This window comes from Carcharhinus amblyrhynchos, chromosome 10 (assembly GCF_965287045.1).
Source record: "Carcharhinus amblyrhynchos chromosome 10, sCarAmb.v2.hapA, whole genome shotgun sequence".
In the NCBI taxonomy this organism is placed as follows: domain Eukaryota; kingdom Metazoa; phylum Chordata; class Chondrichthyes; order Carcharhiniformes; family Carcharhinidae; genus Carcharhinus; species Carcharhinus amblyrhynchos.
In genome coordinates, this window is record NC_137333.1 from 52,531,983 (window position 1) to 52,551,192 (window position 19,210).

Here is a 19,210-nt window from a genome sequence, read left to right on the forward strand (position 1 = left end):
ACTGGCCTTCATTAATCGAGGGATTGAGTTTAGGAGTCGGGAGGTAATGCTGCAACTTTATAAGACCCTTGTCAGGCCTCATTTGGAGTACTGTGCGCAGTTCTGGTCGCCTCACTATAGGAAAGACGTAGAAGCTATTGAAAGGGCACAGAGGAGATTTACAAGGATGTTGCCTGGACTGGGAGGCATGCCTTATGAAGTTAGGTTGAGGGAGCTGGGTCTCTTTTCCCTGGAGAGACGAAGGTTGAGAAGTGACCTGATAGAAGTTTATAAAATGTTGAGAGGAATAGATAGGGTGGATTCTCAGAGGCTATTTCCCTGGGTTGAAATGGTCGCTACGAGAGGACACAGATTTAAGGTGCGGGGAGGAAAGTACAGAAGTGATGTTAGGGGTAAGTTTTTCACTCAGACGGTGGTGAGTGAATGGAATCGGCTGCCGTCAGTGGTGGTGGAGGCGAACTCGCTGGGGTCTTTTAAAAGACTTCTGGATGAGTATATGGGGTTTTATGGGATTGGGGGTTATAGATAGGTAGGTGTTGATGTGATCGGCACAACTCGTGGGCCGAAGGGCCTGTTTGTGCTGTAGTGTTCTATGTTCCACTGGCAACAATTATTTTACTGTAACTCTTCAAAAAAAAACTCCAAGTCTTTCTTCATAACTAAACCTTCATCAATGGCAGTGTCCAAGTAGATCTACACTAAAGCTTTTTTTCCACAATTTAAACCCGCAGGGATCTGGTTGGAGTCCTAAAGCTTATTCAATGGTATCTTAAGGGGGGGGGGGGGAAAGCTTCAGCTTATGATGCCAGTTATTGTGATGTCAACTGTTGTTTCAAAGATTTGAGTGCTTTAAAACAGATTTACATAACCATTAATTGTAAACTGTCAAAAATTTATAAACAACATTTACATACAGCCAACATATAAAAAATATATTTTATTGACAGAGTACAAGCAATAAGCAGCACAAACAGAAAGATCAACTTAACTACATAGTATGCATCAGCAGATATACACAAACAGTAAAATTCCTGTGACAATGGAAAATCAGGCTGAGAAAATATTCAATATCACTGGTACACAGATAATATGCTAAATTCATTAAATTTGGATTGAGATTAATATTATTGTTTATCGAAGTCTGTCCCATCGCCAGATGGTGGCATCATCACATACTGCAATGAGAATACTGCTATCTCTGCTAAAACTGGTTTGTCGTATGGCTGCAGTGCACTTTGGATATGCCAGTGTTGTGCATCTAAGAAAAAAAAATTGCATTTAAAAATAGTTGGAAGTTTAATTGCAGTATCAGTATTATGGCATTTGCAAATGGTATGTCACATGACCCACTTGGACTTCTCCATGTTCCAAGATCAACTACACAAAAATCAAGACATACACTCATGATGAGATTTAGTATACCTGAGCTTCAGTCACCCAGGCAATTTCTTATTACATAAGCAGCTGCTTAAAAGCAACGCCAGCAATGGCCTGGGAGTGACTTTCTAGCTCCTTCTCCAGTTGAGTGCTGCCATTGATAATCACTAAAATAGAGGTGGGAGATAAAAGAATTACATTTCTTTAATCTCCACGTTAACAAACACAGGGGGGGCTATTCTCCCAGCAAGCAGCACAGCGGGCCAAGAGACTCAAGCTGTTTCGTGGGCTCCTCGCTGGGCGCCACAGCCTCAGCTAATCTCCGGCAATCAAATTTCTTGGCCTGGAGACGTTCGGGGGGCCAGCAGTGCCAGGCCACTGCGCATGTGCCGATCTCAGCACTGACATATCGGTGCACAAGCAGTGGCCTGCTCAATGCTATGCTGCTAGTCTCTCCAGCAGGAATAGGTCCCATCCACTGATTTCTCGTGAGATTCACACTATGTACTCTGCAGTGCACAGAGTGTGGGAAATTCACTTTGATAATCCCACTGAAAAGACCAGCAAGATTTTTATGCAAATTCAACGCTTAAAATTTTTTTTTTGGGAGAATCGCCCGTAGTAAGTGTTACCAAAATCATTTTTCTAAAACAGGTTCCCTGGGAAGTAATAGGTCCATGATTTCAAAACAACTGGAGAATCCTGAAAAACATCATTACCTACTTTGCTTTAAACACAAGTTATTTAAAAATAAGATGAGTAAATACTAACTTAGCCTTATGAGGATCTTCCACTTCAAGGTCCCATACATAGAGTTTTCCAACTTGATTACCTAAAGCCAGCATCTTTTAAAAGATACAGATTTTAATAAACAAATAGTGTCAAAGGGGTAAGGTTTTTACAAGAATAATTAAGTCAATATATCTAAAGAGGATACTAAATAATTAACTATACATGACATATATTGATATTAAACCTCAATAATTAACTAACAATCCACTCTTTCAACAAAAAAAATCATAAACTATTGGGGGGGGTGCTATTGGTAATCATCTGCCTCAGAGTAATGGAAGTAGTAAACAACTACAGAATACAAATATACTTGTAAATGATACAAACTGGACACTTCAAAAGCACTCATACATACTTTCTCACCTTCTGCCAGAAATCCATTGAAAATCTCATGTACCAGATATCACACTGGCTGTAATCAAATCTTCCCAGTATGGTCACATTTGATTCATTTGGTTTTATTCTATCAATGTCATCCTCCATTTTGCTAGGTTTCCAACACACTATGGCATTTTCACAAGACTGAAACAGGTCATAATTGTTAATCACTGTTCATAGTTCTTGTGTATACAAGCTGAACTATAACAATTTATCAGACATTAATTAAAATAAATCAGTTAATTTTATTTCAAATAAATTAAAAGCTTTTGTAATAATTAACTCATCCTGACTTCAAAAACTCAGCCCATAAAACAGTGGATATTTCTATTTATTATCTACATACCTTCAACAACTGTATTGCTAAAGTGAAATCAATTCTTATGTATTTTTAACTTCTGTACATATTTTCCTGGAGAGTCATATTGCACCATTTCTGAGCTGAAACAAGCAGTGGCCTCGTTACAATACTACTTTTTTCACAATAAGAAAGGTGACTTGTAATGTAGCTGCCAAATTATCTGCAAATTCCAGTAACATGGGGATTCATTGGAAGTCTAAGTTCAAACAACGCAGGAACAAATGTTTACCTTTGATAATATCAGATCTCCAAGCCAACGCACACAATCCACATAATTCCTGTGTATGTCCCTTGTGGAGAAATCTGGGAAATGGATTTTCTGTGACACAAATGGCCTACAAATAAGGAGAAGATTTTTAGGAACAGCAAAAAAAACTAAAGTTTCGTGGCTCCTCCAAAACACTCAGAAGTCCATGAAAATTGTTAATGATGCTCAAAACCTAACTTGTTACTAAAAAGATTACATTTATACAATGGCATATCACATCTCACCAACATTTTCACAACCAATGAATTGTTTTACTTTTAAGAGTAATCAGAATCATGAAGGCAAAAGGGGCATGATGTTTGTGTGGATCAACAAGCAACCAGTTTTGGTTGAGGACTGTTAACTCATACACAGTGGGACTATTGAAATGTCAATCTAGATTATGAGCTAAGGTCTCGGAACAAAGCTTGAATCCGCAACTTTATGATTCAAATGAGGTTGGTACTAAGTAAAGTAGACTGTGCAGTTAGACATGAATATTGTTGCTAAAACTATTCTAAATTCTTTCTCCACTGATGAAGGTAATGATTCAGAGGTGGGGGGGTTACTGCACTAACCTCAATTGGATGGTGGTATTTCATCCAAATGGCTACTTTTCCTGTTAAAGGCTAAGGTTGGACAAGTGAAGGGGGAATAGAGAAATTACAGCTAAACCCAATCTATTGTCATGTGACATTGCACAGTTGCCCTTCTAGCAAGGATTTCTGGATAGGACATAAGAGCAAATTCATTGGATTTTTCTTCCTTGACTGGGTGGGTAATGGGTCCCTTAACATATTGCCACTTGAAATCAGACAACCCTCCAACTTACCAACCATCAAACGTTGGAACTTTTATTGTGTATATGGCTCAGCTACTAATTATCTCAGAAACAAAGGAAATAGGTGCATGCAAGATGGGCCAAAAGATAGTTACAATAGCTTTTAAAAATCTAAATAAACTCAATGGAACTCTATAACAAAATAAATTTTAGATCTCCTTCTACAACAGTTCCAAACGTGGCAGATAATAGGAGAGTAAACAAGAGCATTAAGATCTACCTACTTTTGATCAAGATATTACAAAAATGTACAAACATTCGGAAGCAAAGAAGTTGGTTACAACACGAGTTTCACTGAAGTACAAGCTGAGATACTGGGGAATATGAAATCAAGCAGGCAGTTTACATTAATAATTTGAAAGTCGACGCTGAAAACTGTTGCAGACATTAAGATTTTTATATTATATTAACAAATGTTACATAAATCTCAATTTTAAATTGTGCATGAGTTGGATGTAAAATATAATCCATATATGATACGAGATGTATGATGAATTAATATTAATTATAATAAATACGTGGGATGTGGATGTTGCTGGCTAGGCCAGCATTTTTTTTTTAAATTCATTTGTGGAACATGGACGTCGCTGGCTGGCTAACATTTAGTGCCCATCCCTAGTTGCCTAAGGGCAATTGAGAGTCAATCACATTGCTGTGGCTCTGGAGTCACATATAGGCCAGACCAGATGAGAATGGCAGATTTTATTTCCTAAAGGACATTAGTGAATCAGATTTTTCCAACAATTGACAATCATTTCACGGTTATCAGTAGACTCTTGATTCCAGATATTATTGAATTCAAATTCCACCACCTGTTGTGGCAGGATTTGAACCCAGGTCCCCAGAACATTAGCTGAGTTTCTGGATTAATAGTCCAATGATAAAACCACTAGGCCATCTCTAATTGCCTTCGAGATGGTAGTAGTGGGCTGATGGAAATTTTTATATACCATGGAAACGTAAATTCAAACAAAAGATATCACCAACAATGCTAGAATAAGATCATTTTTTAAAAATACAGTATAGACTTGTTAAACGTGTACACATCCAAAGATGTGTTAGTTGGATTGGCCATGCTAAATTTCCCCATAGTGTTGGGGACTGGCTAGGGCAAATGCATGAGGTTATGGAGATAGGATCTGGGTGGGATCGAGGTCAGTGAAAACTCAACGGGCCAAATGGCCTCTTTCTGCACTGTAGGATTCTATGTCTCACACTGTATATGAAAGTAATGTTTTTCAATTTTACATTTTTCAATCAGTGAAGTTAACAAGAATGCAGCCAGTTCTACATCAAATAAACTAGTAACAGATCCAAGCAAAATAATATTAACATGGCTGAAGTATGTAACCGCTACCTGTTTGTTTTACTTGGGTTATATTCATTGGATGCTTTAATAGCTTTTAACATCCTTTCCGAGTTGATTCTCCATAATTTAAGGGAATGATCCATGCCACAAGACATTATTTTTTCTCCAAGGAGATCAAAATCCTGCAAACAAACAAAACCATGATATATAATACAACCTATTTATATACTGAAAATGTTGAGTGGGTCACAATTATGCCTTTTATAGGTACATTTAAAATTCCTATATCAGGCTCTCTATTTATTTAGTAAGTGCAAATCTTTGATGCCTTTGATTTAATTTGATGCCCGTGGACTATTATGTCAGATTTCATTTCACCTTTAGCTCAGTGGTAGCGCTCTTCCCCAAGTCTGAAGATTATGGGTGCTTGCTCCACTCTTGAAACATGAGCACATAATCTACGCTGACAGTTCAGTGCACCACTCGGCATTACACTGTCGGAGGTGCTGGCTTTTATATGAGACACCAAACCAAAGACTCGTGTGCTTGGTTGAAAGTAAAAGATTGCCTGGTACAGTTAAAAAAAAGAAATTGCCTTGTGCATGTCTTGTCCTGGTGAACACAGATTCTTCAGTCATTATCTCATTGCTATTAATGGGATGTTGCCCTGTGGTCAATATGCTTCCCTACTTCAAAAAGTACTTGACTAGCTTCTGGACACCTGAGCTTATAAAAGGCTCTATAAATGCAAACTATTTTTTCATGTCCAGCCAAACATGTAGCTTCATCCATAAATTCTGCAAATAAGTACGCCTTTTCCTTCACTTTCTCTCTCTCACTTGGATGGATAAGGAATTTCAGAAGTTAATGAATCCAAAGGCACCCAGCATAATTTTAGACCCACAGCAGAATTGCACCTTGCTCCACATTTGTCCCCATCTATATATCAATACATAATTTACCCCTCCTCACAGTGAACATCATTTTATACCAAGGAGCCATCTTCACTAAGGTGATGGTTTTGTCCAATTGTAGACTTCTCCTTCTTCCCCCCCTCACAGTATAAATTGTCTGATATACTTTGCTTTCAGGTCTGATGTAGGGACATCAAGAGTCAAAATGTTGGCTCTATTCTCTCTCTTCACAGATGCCATCAGACCTGCTGAGCTTTTCCAGCATCCTTCCGTTTTTGTTTCAGATTCCAGCACCCACAGTATTTTGCCTTTATAACCTACAGTGGTTCAACAGCCAGTAGAAAATCAATCTACAGAAAAATTGCAAATGGGCCATCCTGGGGTGTTACTGATTATGTGATAACGGGATCACAGGCACATAAGATGAGACAAGCATAGAATTTACAACCACAGGATGAGAAAATTGAGATAAGGTTATTTGATATTATTTTTCTTAAGCTGAATGAAGAAGAAAGAAATGAAGGAAAAGAAACAGATGTGTTTAGTTCAAAGAAATTGGTAGAATTATAGCAAGGCAAAATAAAACAAAATGGATTCATCAAAGGCTTACTTGGAATTGGAAACTCCATATTTCTGAATGTTATGTACGGGAGGACATAGTAATGAGAAAATGGTGACCCACACATATTAGTGTAGATGAAGGAAAAAAATTCCAAGGATAGCTCATGAAATCCCATTAGGGAAACATTTAGGAATAAAGAAAACACAAGCAAGATACAGAAACAGTTCAACTGGCTGGAACTACATAAAGATGTAGTTCAATTTTGTTGAACACGTCACACGCACCAAGTCGAAGGGAAACGACAAGCCGCGATAAAGCAAATTCCTTTAATTCCTATACTAGCTTTCAAAGAATTTTTTACTAGAGTTCTAGTCAACTGTGTTGGATCACTTTCAAAAGCGCAAAGTGGAAATCAAGACTTGTTAACTCTTTTGGGATATATCCACTAGATTTCCTGAAGGCATACCATTAAGAAACATCACAGCCAAGAGAAGAATTTATTAGATAGGTTTCACCGCCCACTCAGCATTTGACCCCACTTGATTAGTGTTAAGAATTGAAGAAAATCAAGATTAAAGAAAAAAATGGAACTGGTGAGTGTAGCTGACTGAAGGGTGTTTTTGACATGTAATTAGTGTAGCAGTAGGAAAACAAGTGTTTACCTAAGTGACTAGGGGAAAGCAATGCTACATTGAAGAAGTGATTTTGAAGTGGAGGAATCAGGGAATAATTTACACCTATATGCAAAAAGCTTGGTCCATGGGGTGGGTAACATCAAAAGGAAAAAATTGATATGTCCATAGCAAGATAAACGAAGAAGATAGTCGGCAACTATCAAGGAGGCGGCAACGACCATCATTGCTATCACCCAGCTGTAGAAAACAAGATTGTTTGAAAACAAGTTATTGCTAAAAAGCTGCTGTTTTAATCAAATCTACGAGAAGAATAAATATTCCTATGACTGAACTAAAGATGGTTTTCCCAAACTAGGACATAACCTGTGGGGATGCAACAATGTGCTGGATTTAGTTCATACCTTATATAATCAACATTGGATGTTGTTTGGGAAAAGGGGCATTTCTCAAAGTTCAGGAAACAAAGGTAGTCGGGAATAAAGAGTTCTCATATAGCTATTATTGTAGTTAAGTTTACTGTTGTGTATTTTCTTATAAGTTAAAAAATATTTTTTATTAATTGATCACAACAAGATTGCACTGTTCCTCCTTTTTCTCACATAATATCAAATTGAAAATATAAATCACTAAGGACTATGTTCCAAGTTACCCTTCTGGGTTTTAGGATATCCTCCCATTTAATATCAATGGGGTTCTTAACACTAGAATGCTGTCCATCGTCTTCATTCCCCATGTGCAATGTCTCAAAAATTAAGAAAAAACACAAGTCCCCGAGAAACAGAATGCCTTGCAACACACAGCAATTAAAAGCCAGACGACATTGATCATCTTGCTGTTAAACCATGCAAACACAAGAACATCTACTTATCTTTCAATATGCTAATTGCACTTTGTCATTAAATCCGTAGGAGAACTAATAGTGATGATTCATTGGTTATTACTGTAGAATATTGTCTGGAATGGAATAGTTAGGTTACCAATAGCAGCCAAATAATGGAATAACACATGTCTGGACACTTACTGCACTCAGCACTTCATCTCGATGTCCTTCCACTCCTCCAAATATCGCAACTAAAGTGTCTGTCTGGATGTTCCAAAACCGTAGAGCATGATCTAGTGTTAAGCACAGGTTCCGTTTAGCCTTTCAGTTAAAGTTCTTAACAAGCTACCAGAGTCCAGAGTAAATTACAAGTCTTAGTGGTATTTAACTTATATAAAAAAGATAAAAAAGTGATTACTGTACTTTACAATTCTGGCAAATTTATATAAGAGTTAACATCGCTTTTACTTAGGATATTAAGAAAATAACAGGAGACAATGAATTCATTTTGAATTTTAAAAATGTTAAGTCTTAAAATCAGGACAAAGACTGAGTTGGCCCAGGAACAAAACAGCATTTAAAAAAATAACTTGGCAGAAAATTAGATGGAACATACAGGTAAAAGCCCACAGTATGCCTAAAATCTAACATGACTGCCTTGAACCTTGATGAAATCGATTTGAGGGAATTTGATTGGTCTATCAGAAGGGGACCAGATATTCATGGATGATGATCACATTTTTGGTTTTCTTCAATGATTTACATTCTTTAGTCACAGAATTTAGGATGTAATCCTATTAAGTTACACCTTTCATGTAAGTAAGTATCGAATCTCCCTCACGTATTTCAAAACCATCATTTTCAATTTATATCTTTCCAATTCAATTTGTCTTTCTTATTCCACAATCATGATAGCTCTCTGGGCATTCTATAAGATGCCCAGGCTGGTGGCTGGCAGGTGTCAGCAGAAGCAAACCGTGGCAACATTATCTCAAATTCTTCTACCCTCCTAAAAACTTCAATTCAGCACTACATCAGTACCTGAATCTGCAGCTCAAGACCAAGGGGAATCCAGATGCAAATTCAAATCCCCCTATATAAGATCCTAAAATCACAATTTAAAAGGAAGTATTTAATCTCAATTGTTATCTTACCTTTGCTTACAGAAAGCAGGAGATTTGGTTCTCTGGGGTGGAATTTTAACTCATTGATTGCATTACCATGTCCAACATAGTGCTACAATCCATAAAAAAGAAAGAAAGCCACATCAGTTTTTTCTACAATATATAGTAAATACTTGTTAGGAATTATAAAGTAATAATGAAGTAATCTAGTTCCTTTAAAATGCAGCAACTTAGTGAAAGTAAACATGTGCTATACAACCATTAACTTCTAACAGCATTTCCAAAAATCAAATTATTTCCCAAATGAAATACAAGGCATCATAATTTTTTGCATCAGAAATAATAAAACTAATAGACCAAGTCTTATCCACTAACAAATCATACATTTCCCTCTTCTAGCTTTTTGCAGAAGTTGTTATATATTTTCAACTTAAATCAGTTTGGTTTATAAATAGAGATATTTTGTTACCAAGCAACATGTCTTGAACTACTGCATTGATTCCTGAAGTCAAAATTAAATACAAATGGCAATTCTGTTTTTCAACTATCAAGAAAATAGACAGATATTTGGGACTGTGAACACACACATTGAGGGTAATTATAACCGCCAAAACAGGTGGGTCTAAGTATCGTGGGCTGTAAAGCTGTTAGGATTTGATCCAGTTTGAGAATTCTATCTCCTTCTGATTTCAACACGAGGCAGATTAGCCATTTAAATATTAACATGAGACCACAGATATAATTTCCATTTAAAATTTCATGCTGGCTAGCCAGGTTCACCAGGCCTAAAAAGCCGAACAACTAAAGGGAAGTGAGAGAGTGCCTTCCACTTATTCCACCATGATCTCTTCCTAATCTGAATCTTCCAAACACCTCACACCCCAAAGCTTCCAGTCCCTCCGAAACCCAATGTCTCCAGACCCTGATCAATCTGCAGACCCAAACACACAATCTTGTCGTGTTCCTTCCTCTCTGCCTCCCGCGTGTGGCCAGGTATCAGAGGCCTTTGCGCTCACCAACCAGTGAGCTTTTCAAATTGGCTTGCTTTGGCTGGGAAGCCAGAAAATAAATATTAAGTAGGCTCTGTGCTAAATTCAACAGGATCCAAGGAACACACGTTCTTCTGACTTCCTTGCCACAAAACTCTCCCTCAACACCTCCAATAACTAGGCTGCTAGTTCTCTCCTCACAAATTCTTGCAAAACATTTCATGGAAAACATACTCCAGTTTGAGACAGAAATCAAGCATTCAATGCTCATTATCCCAGATTACAGAAGTCCTCAATTGTAGGGGCTCTCAGAGATTTGAAATCTAAGAGGCTGGGTCCTTTTTCTATCCAACATTTAATAGAGATGTTTATTATCACAATATTGAAAGGACTTCAGCTTTCTGTGGCAAACAACTCAGAATGCAAATCTGCCCCTAAGTCTCAAAATAGCACATGCATCCTTGTTGTTTGTCCACACTTAACTAGATTTGTCAATGCTATGCACTGTTTGATTTATTAATTATGATGCTTGAAGACAAATAATAAACCCAATGCTTCTGAATTCAAACAATTTTAAAAACAAAATGACCGGAAAACAAAATCACAGAAGCAGATATTTGATAGGGTGAGAAGCAAGTCATATACTAAACTTAACTAAGAAGTCATCCTTTGATATACCTGAGTATCTGCTCACGCTTAGTTTTGTAGAGAGAGGGAATTCATCGGCAAAATCTATTAAATACTAACCCCCTGAAGTATTATTCTAAGCCCAAGTATAGTATTCACAACTGGTTGTACTCACCTTAATGCACTGCATGGAAATTGGATTAATAATTCGGATAATACCCCTCGATCCTGCCACAGCCAGGAGGGGGTGGCTTGTATTACTGTCATAGGTCCATGCACATGTGTAGAAGTTTTCATCTGTCTGAACGGCTCCAATGTTAAGAGTCAATATAAAGTAAAACCTCAAATGGTAATTTTTATTTGTCCCTGTATTTCTTTTGTAACTACAACTTCTGCTCCAGTGAGAACTATGAAACAATCTTACTGAAGCTTATCCATGACAAATACTGGTGCTGTTATGGCTATTCAACCAAAAGGACTTCAGAACCCAACTGGAAAAGATAAATTTTCTTCAATCTCCAAAGGGTTATCATCTTACACATAGGAACACGTTGAATAGATTTCTGTAACTAATAAGTCATTAAGTCAAGTTTACTGCCCCTTCTAAAATTAGTTTGAGTTTTCATCAGATCTGGCTAAATCAGTGATGGGCAGCCAACAATCTGGGGAACTCCTGCTGCCCCATTAGGATTCTGATGTGGCCTATGAGACATTGTATTGTCTGCTGCCCATGTGCAGAGTTGTCACATTCCACTGGTTTCCATTACACACAGCTTTTTTCCTATCAGTATGGCTGAATTGATATTCACGTGAAGCAAGGGCATGTGGAATGATGTGTGCTAATTACACACATTGACAGAGAGCTGGCACACTCTGTATTCAATCAAGCATAAATATTTATTTTGTTGTCACCATTTGAAATGATAGATCTAGGAATATAGGAATGATAATGCATTTTCTATAAATTATGAAATATTCAGCATGTAATAAAGCTTACTCATGGCCACGGTTAGCAAACATGCCCAAGTTCAATCTTGTGACCCATTGAAATGGAGGAGATACACTCACTAGCCTAGATTGCTCATCACTGTGTTAGCTGCTAGTAAAAAAAAACTCAAACATTCAAATGATTTTAAAATCTACCTTATGCTGGAATTTCAACTGTAATACAAAATTATTCAATAATTTGAAGTTTACCGTTGTTGGTGACATTAACGGTCTCTGGACTTTCAATCCTCTTCAAAAAAATTGACCAATTTTAATCTGGTACAGAATGGCACTTTAAAATTGAAGATTACAATGTAAAAGCACATTCGTTGAAATGAACTTCACTTAAAAGTGTCAATAAGTAATAAGTATCAATCTAATCATATGTTTACATTCAAAGGAAGATACATCAGCATCTACGTACGACTGCAGTAATCTTATTTCCCCTTGTGAATGGCATTCATAAAGTGTGACCTATCTCGAATAAAGAGAGAATTAATTAGAATGCATATGAATATCTGAAGAAACACGTTGTTCATTAGTAACTGTATTCAAACATCCAAATATATTTTACATCACCAAAAGTTACTAGCTAATATAACTTTGGTGGTGATGGTAGATAGAGGGTGGGGAGAAAGCCAGAGAAAGAGAATAATAATTTCTCATCACTCTGTACCTGAGCTACACAAACTATATATAACCAAGAATCTAACTATGGGATTGGTTTGTGAGTCAGGCATGAAACGTTACTCAGTCGGGGTTTAAAATTGTGGTCTGTTTGTGATACTTGATTTTTAATCAGTCTTTAAGTTGGAGCATTTAATGACAAGGAGCAGTCCATTAAATCTAGCAGTTCTGTCCTTTGAAGAAGTTTAAGGGAAAGTCAATTCCCAAAATATTCAACTCTGTCGAATCAATTTAAACCCTAGCCTCTAGGATAATTTGTATTAGAAAAAAAGGCAATCAAAAATCTTATCCATGGTTCAAATGCTTTTTCATATAAACACTAATTTTGACAAGAACTGTATACACAAGAAACAGGCCATTCAGTCCAACCAGTCTATGCTGGTGTTCAAGCTCCACCCGTGCCTCCTCTCATCTAAAAGTACCATCATAACCATTTCTTTCTTTCTCCCTCAAATGGTTGTCGAATTTCCCTTAAATGTATCAATATTATCCATTTCAATCACTCCCTGTGAGCACTCTTACTACTCTGAGTGAAGTTGTTTCCAAATTCCCAATTAGATTTTTTGGTGATTCTTATATTGAAAGCTTCTAGTTATATTCACAACCACAAGAGAAAACATTCTTTCTGTATCCACAATATCAAAATCTTTCATAATTTCAAAGAGATTGGGTCACCCCTCAGCCTTTCCAAGAGATCTGGTTTATCAAACTATTTCTCATAATTATTACCCACATATTTCACGCATCATCCTAGTAAATCTTCTCTGCACCACCTCTAGTGCCTTTCCATCTTTTTGAATAATATAGTGACATAGTGACTAGAACTGCATATGGTCTAACAAGGTTCTTCCCTAATTTTCAATTCTATCCATCTAGAAATTAAGCCTACTGCATGGTTTGCTTTTTTATGGCCTTGTTAAACTGTGACTCAACTTCTAGTGAAAGATGTACTTGCACTCTGAGGTCCCTTTATTCCTGTACTTGATGGTGCAAGGTGGGTTGTGACCTCCCTAAATTTCCTACCAAAATGTACTATGACCTGCATTTATCCGTGTTGATCTTTTCTTGCCAATTATTTGTCTATTCTGCAAGTTTATTAGCACTCGCCTATAATTTGCTGCAGTCCTCCTCAATATTGACTACCCACCCATCATCAATTTGGTTTTGGTTCCGAAGTCCAAATCACTAATCTGAATTGTGAATAGCAATGGTCACAGCGCTGATTCTTGTGGAACATCATTTCCTATCTTCAGTCATTCTGAATTCGCTCTCTCTCTGCTTTTTGTCTTGAGGCGAGCTAATACTCCATCTGCAACTTGTTGCCTGACTCCTCTGAGCCTATTCTTTTACCTTTTTCATTACTCATATATGGGACACTCTACTGAAGGCCTTTTGAAAATCCAGATAAATTGTGTCTACTGTACTACTATCTGTTACCACCTCAGAATAATCAATAGGATCAGTCTAGTAATTTCTGTTTAAATCCATGCTATTTATTCATTATTATATTTCTCTTTTTAAGGTGTCTACCTATTCTCTCCTCATTGTTGCACCAGCACCCTGAAGTAAATGCATCAGGGAAGTAGGCTGAGCTCCAACTATACAATGTTCTTTCGAAAAGTAAAAAAATTAAATTGGTAGCTTGACACTTTAATCGTAACATTAAGACACTGACCCGGTTGCTACCAACTGTAGCAAATACCAAAGGATCGCCCTCCTTACTGTGCCAGTTAAACTGCACTCCAAAAAGTGGTTGACCATGATCCTCCTACAAAAGAACAAAGAATATTACCTTTTTCTTGTGTAACAGTTGATTTGAAGCATTACAAATATCAAACTCTGCTATTAGGTGGCCAGTCATTTTAGGAAAATGTTTTACAAACAATTGTAAAAACCTATCTGGTTCACCAATGTCCTTTAAAGAAAGAAAAATGTGCTGTTCTTCATTGGTCTGGCCTACATGTGATGGCACACCCACTGCAATATGGCTGAACTCTTAACTGCCTTCCAAAATGGCCTGGCAAGCCACTCAATTTAATCATGAATGGGCAACAAATACTGATCTTGCCAGCAATGCTCAAATTCCAACAAAGAAAAAAAGTCAGATGGCAGATGGTTAGATGTCATTTCACCAAAGATGTGTTTCTTGTGGAAACTGACAAAGATGCTTGAGAGCTGGGTCTAGAGGGATTCCAATGCAATGCCATCTATTTGGCATACATGGTTAAAACTGAACTCAACTGCATCGGTTGCTGTATTATATTTATAATTTTAATGAATACAGATTTGCATATCGTTGGTGTGTCTAAATTCTATGAGATGGTGAAAACATCTATGGCTTCCTTGACATGTATGTTGGTGTATGGGCTAGGAAAGTTGAATGAGTACATGGACACAGCATTGCTATCAATATACAAATCCTGTACAGTCTTTACAAAGATGAGGGGGTCCTTACCATCTCCGGGACTTCATTTTTGTGTGTCTTGGGCAGCTCATATAATCTCATAATAAATACCAGCTGGCAGCTTGTTATCCTTCACAAAGTCAACAAGTATTTTTGTAACTTGCTTTCGAGCAGAGCTATCCAGTCACATTTAGCAGCAGATCCAATGGATACGTATGTGGACCCATTAAGAATGGAGTGCATTTTGTTGATAGAGTCACACTTGCTGAGGATTACTACTGCAGTCCCTTTGCCGGGTTTACAGATGTGTGTGCCTAGTTTGGCTGAGGTCTCACAACATATATTCACATGCGCAAAATGGCCAAGTTGTTTGGAATCCCATGTGTGCGCTAGATCAGCTATCCACGTTTTAAAAGATTCAGCATCTTCGGCGGTGTGCGGTGAGATAACTAGGGGAATTTTAAACTCAGCACATACCTATTTCTGGTTGATCTGGGGGTGAGGCACATCAAAAAACCACATGAAACCAAATGCAAGAATGAAGTCATAACAGAGAGATTTACTACATGTCTGGTAGCCTCACTAATTGCACAAACCATTTCCATTTAATGGAGTTTACAATGCAGGCAGTTTCAAGTTGGCATTGACTGCACCATGAACAATCATTGAGGCAACGTAGCGACACAAATGGATCAAATTGAAGAATTAAAGGAATATCCATACTCAGACCAAGTGCCTTAAATTTGTGACTTTCCTACCAATTTCTTCATCTCATCTTGCATAAACACTCACTTGATCATAGAACAATACCTCACTTTAGCATGGTCAATACACCTAGAGGAACACTGACACTATCTTGTGTGTGTGTTAAGTTTGCTTGTTCTCCCCATGTCTGTGGTCAAGTTTGCACTTTCTCACTACGTCCGCATGCGTTTCCTCCTGATGGTCCGTACTCCTCCCACAGTCCCAAGATGTATAGGTTAGATGGATTAGTCATGGTAAAAAGTCTGGGTTTACAAGTATAGAGTGGGGGACAGGCCCTGGGTAACATACTCTTGATGTGGGTATGCCGGCGTTGGACTGGCGTAAACACAGTAAAAAGTCTGACAACACCAGGTTTTAGTCCAACCTATTTATTTGATAATATACTCACAAGCTTTCGAGGGGACTGCCTCTTCGTCAGGTGAATGGAGAGTTCTGGCCTCAGACAGAGCATATAAAGCACAGACAGACATACTCTGTCAGAGACAATGCAGACACAATGGGCCAAACGGCCTCCTTCTGCACTATGAGAATTCTATGAAATTGGATTTTATAAACTGGCATATGAATGATGGGTCAAATGGTCTCCTTCTGTGTGATATGATTCAAGTTATAACATTCAGCTATTGGTGATTTTTTCCAGACACAAACCTTAAGACTGTTGACACATTTAAAGGAATATTTGCATTTTTTGGACTTCCACTTGCCCTTCCCCCAACTCTTCCGTCCAGGAACATTTGGTGTGTTTGTAGGAGTGTCTGGCCTCTCTGTATTTGTACCACTCTCTATACTGGCAGCATCATCCTGTAAAGAAAATATAGTACAACAATAAGCTGAAAAATAAATGATCTACAAACAATTCAATATATCTTTTTGAAGCTACTTCAATTAAAGCAACGCACAACGCTATAAAACAGCACTCCTGAAGCACTCTATAAATAAAAGAGCTATTTCTATAATAAAAAAACCATCAATTTTTTTTTAGAAAGTTAAGAAAATATCAACATGTTCCTTTAATGGACTGTGGTAGCTTCATTCTGCATTTCACTGTCAAGCAAAATGACCAGCAATGGGGCCAAAACAATTGCACTGAATTTAAAAAGTTCTTCGATTTCTTACAGTCAAATCAGTAGTGGGATATTTTTGTTCAAGTTCCATTTTCAACTCAGCTTCAATAGAAGATGCCAGGTGTGTGAACATTAGTCATAAAACTTGTCACAGATAGACAAACATCACAAAATGGTAATGACAATGTATATACACACAAATGAGGGGCAGCTAAAAGACCATGTAGCCCACTGAGCATATTCCATCATTTAATAAGATCATGGCTGATCTAACTTATAAATGGACAAGGGTGAACTCCATTTTGCTGCCAACCCCAATAATCTTCACTCCCTTGTCCATTTATAAAAAAAAAATCAATGATATGTTAACATTTGGCCTAATTTGCACCCGATTTCTCTTCCTTATTACTTAACTTCCCAAGAGTAGGAATATGTCAGATCTACAGACCCGCTTTTGCAGTTTATCAGCAAATTTTGTTGACAATGTTTCATCTTTGAAAGTTGGGTTAAATTGGAAAAACATACATTGCGGAAGCTCAATGTGCCACCAAAGGAAACACAAAGAAGCATCAAATCACATCTGATATTTAGTTCTTCAAGCAAGAATTAAACAAATATGCAAACAGATTTTTAAAACCATAAGCAGAACAATCACGATGAACAACTGATTTTACACCACAGGAAATTGTACATGATTCCTCACACCATGAGCTTTACTATCAAGAGGGTACACTTTTCCATACCTATGTTGAAGAAAATGGCATGGTGGCACAATAGTTAGCACTGCTGCCTCACAGCACCAGGGACCCAAGTTCAATTCCAGCCTCGAGTCACTGTCTGTGTGGAGTTTGCACAGTCTCCCTGTGTCTGCGTGGGTTTCCTCCCACCATCCAAAAATGTGCAGGTTAGGTTGATCGGCTATGCTAAATTGACCCTAGTGTCAGGGGGATTAGCAGTGTAAATATGTGGGGTTATGGGCATAAGGTCCTGGATGGGACTGTGGTTGGTACAAACTCAATGGGCCAAATGGCTTCCTTCTGCATTGGAGGGATTCTATGAAAGCTACCAAAGGATACAAGAGCAAGGAGGAGGAATAAAATGGATCGTCCCAAAGTGAAACTGGCTTTAGCACTGTGTTATGGATCAAAGGGATCCTTTTTTATTGGAATATATTGTTCTGTTTAAGCGGGAATAGTCCAATGGGAAATTTGTCACATCTGTCTAGAGCACAAGTATCTCAACTCAGCTCCATATACTCCTGCAACCCATAGGTAGGTTATCAATACCAAACCAACGTGAGTTGGATTCTAGGCAAAATCCTGTGCAAATTTAGCAGTCCTTAAATTTAATGATCACTAAACTATACCTAGATTTAGGTAAATGAGGAGTTTCCCTATGGGTGGTGTACCTAACTCCGTTGAGCAAATAAAAACTCTGCAGAGATTTCCTAGTAAATGGATCTGGAGAGCAGTAATGGATTTGTGTTCATCTGATGCATGGCAGAAAAAACAAAAAAAGACATGGTGAATGAGTCAGGACAAAGTGTTCCACAATTCTTCTGATTCAATTCAACTCCAATAGAAAACCAGAATGCAAAGAACAAATTCAGCAAAAAGCTCATTAGCCAGCACGTTACCAAAACAAATCAACCAGATTCATGGCAAAGCCAACGTTTGCAGCAATAAAATCAAGTTCCATGAACTGGAAAGTAGATTGATTCTTGTCATGGTTGTAGTCACAATGCGTGCGCAGTAGATGGAGGCAGCACCAGGATTTGTGATGGAGATAACACCATAAGCCACGATATAGTATCAACAGTTAGAATGGGAGAAATGAAATGAAGCCGTTACAAATATAGCAAGTTTTATACTCATATTGTGTTGCTGGGATAACAATATTTTCTCCTCCAGCCACAGGGCCTACAGTAACTCTGGGTTTGCCTCCCCGACCCCAGACCAAGCTAAGATCCATCACACTGACTGATGTTGAAGTGAAGCCCGATGCACGGGGTCTTGGACAAGCTGCCGCTTCTCATTGTTCTTCCCGCGGCACCGGAGGCCGCTCAACGTCCCAACCTAAGGGACCGGGGAACAAAACTCTCATCTGAAAATAGCCGGACACATCGTCGTCGTGACCCTCCTCTTAACAGCAGTCATCTTGACTCACATTTTCGTCTCCGGACACGTCCGGGTTGCTGTTTTCGTCGCTCAGTTTCTGTCGCTTCGCCGGCATGTCCCCTCGCGCCGCGCTCTCCGACATGATCCGCACAAAGGACAACGTCACGCCGCACGCTGTCGCAAAATCATTGCGTCACGCCGCACGCTGAC

The 19,210-nt window shown here is 38.1% G+C and overlaps 1 protein-coding gene across 3 annotated transcripts; it reads right to left on the reverse strand.

Annotated features, from left to right (window-relative positions):
• Nucleotides 1–922: 922 nt before the first annotated feature.
• On the reverse strand, nucleotides 923–19,156 carry eed (embryonic ectoderm development). Of its 3 annotated transcripts, XM_080197029.1 has the most exons (12): nucleotides 19,050–19,156; nucleotides 16,468–16,620; nucleotides 14,326–14,418; nucleotides 12,372–12,437; nucleotides 11,152–11,277; nucleotides 9,391–9,472; nucleotides 8,438–8,529; nucleotides 5,354–5,487; nucleotides 3,138–3,243; nucleotides 2,533–2,691; nucleotides 2,149–2,222; nucleotides 923–1,258 (listed from the first exon to the last, which is right to left on the reverse strand). In XM_080197029.1, exons 1-12 carry the CDS (start codon nucleotides 19,140–19,142, stop codon nucleotides 1,132–1,134), a joined length of 1,305 nt encoding a protein of 434 aa, XP_080053155.1. In that variant the 5' UTR covers nucleotides 19,143–19,156; the 3' UTR covers nucleotides 923–1,131. The 3 variants fall into 3 exon arrangements, with proteins under 3 accessions (XP_080053155.1, XP_080053156.1, XP_080053157.1); XM_080197030.1 differs by lacking the exon at nucleotides 14,326–14,418; XM_080197031.1 differs by lacking the exons at nucleotides 16,468–16,620; nucleotides 19,050–19,156 and adding an exon at nucleotides 15,106–15,630.
• Nucleotides 19,157–19,210: the final 54 nt, after the last annotated feature.

Excerpts from the sequence above, each read along its gene's own strand:
- eed (XM_080197029.1), bottom strand. The coding sequence starts at position 19,142 with ATGTCGGAGAGCGCGGCGCGAGGGGACATGCCGGCGAAGCGACAGAAA. Across the intron at positions 9,473-11,151 it reads TTTCCATGCAGTGCATTAAG|CACTATGTTGGACATGGTAA; the intron begins GTGAGTACAACC and ends TATGGATTGTAG. Across the intron at positions 1,259-2,148 it reads GAAGATCCTCATAAGGCTAA|ATGCACAACACTGGCATATC; the intron begins GTTAGTATTTAC and ends TTTTTTTCTTAG.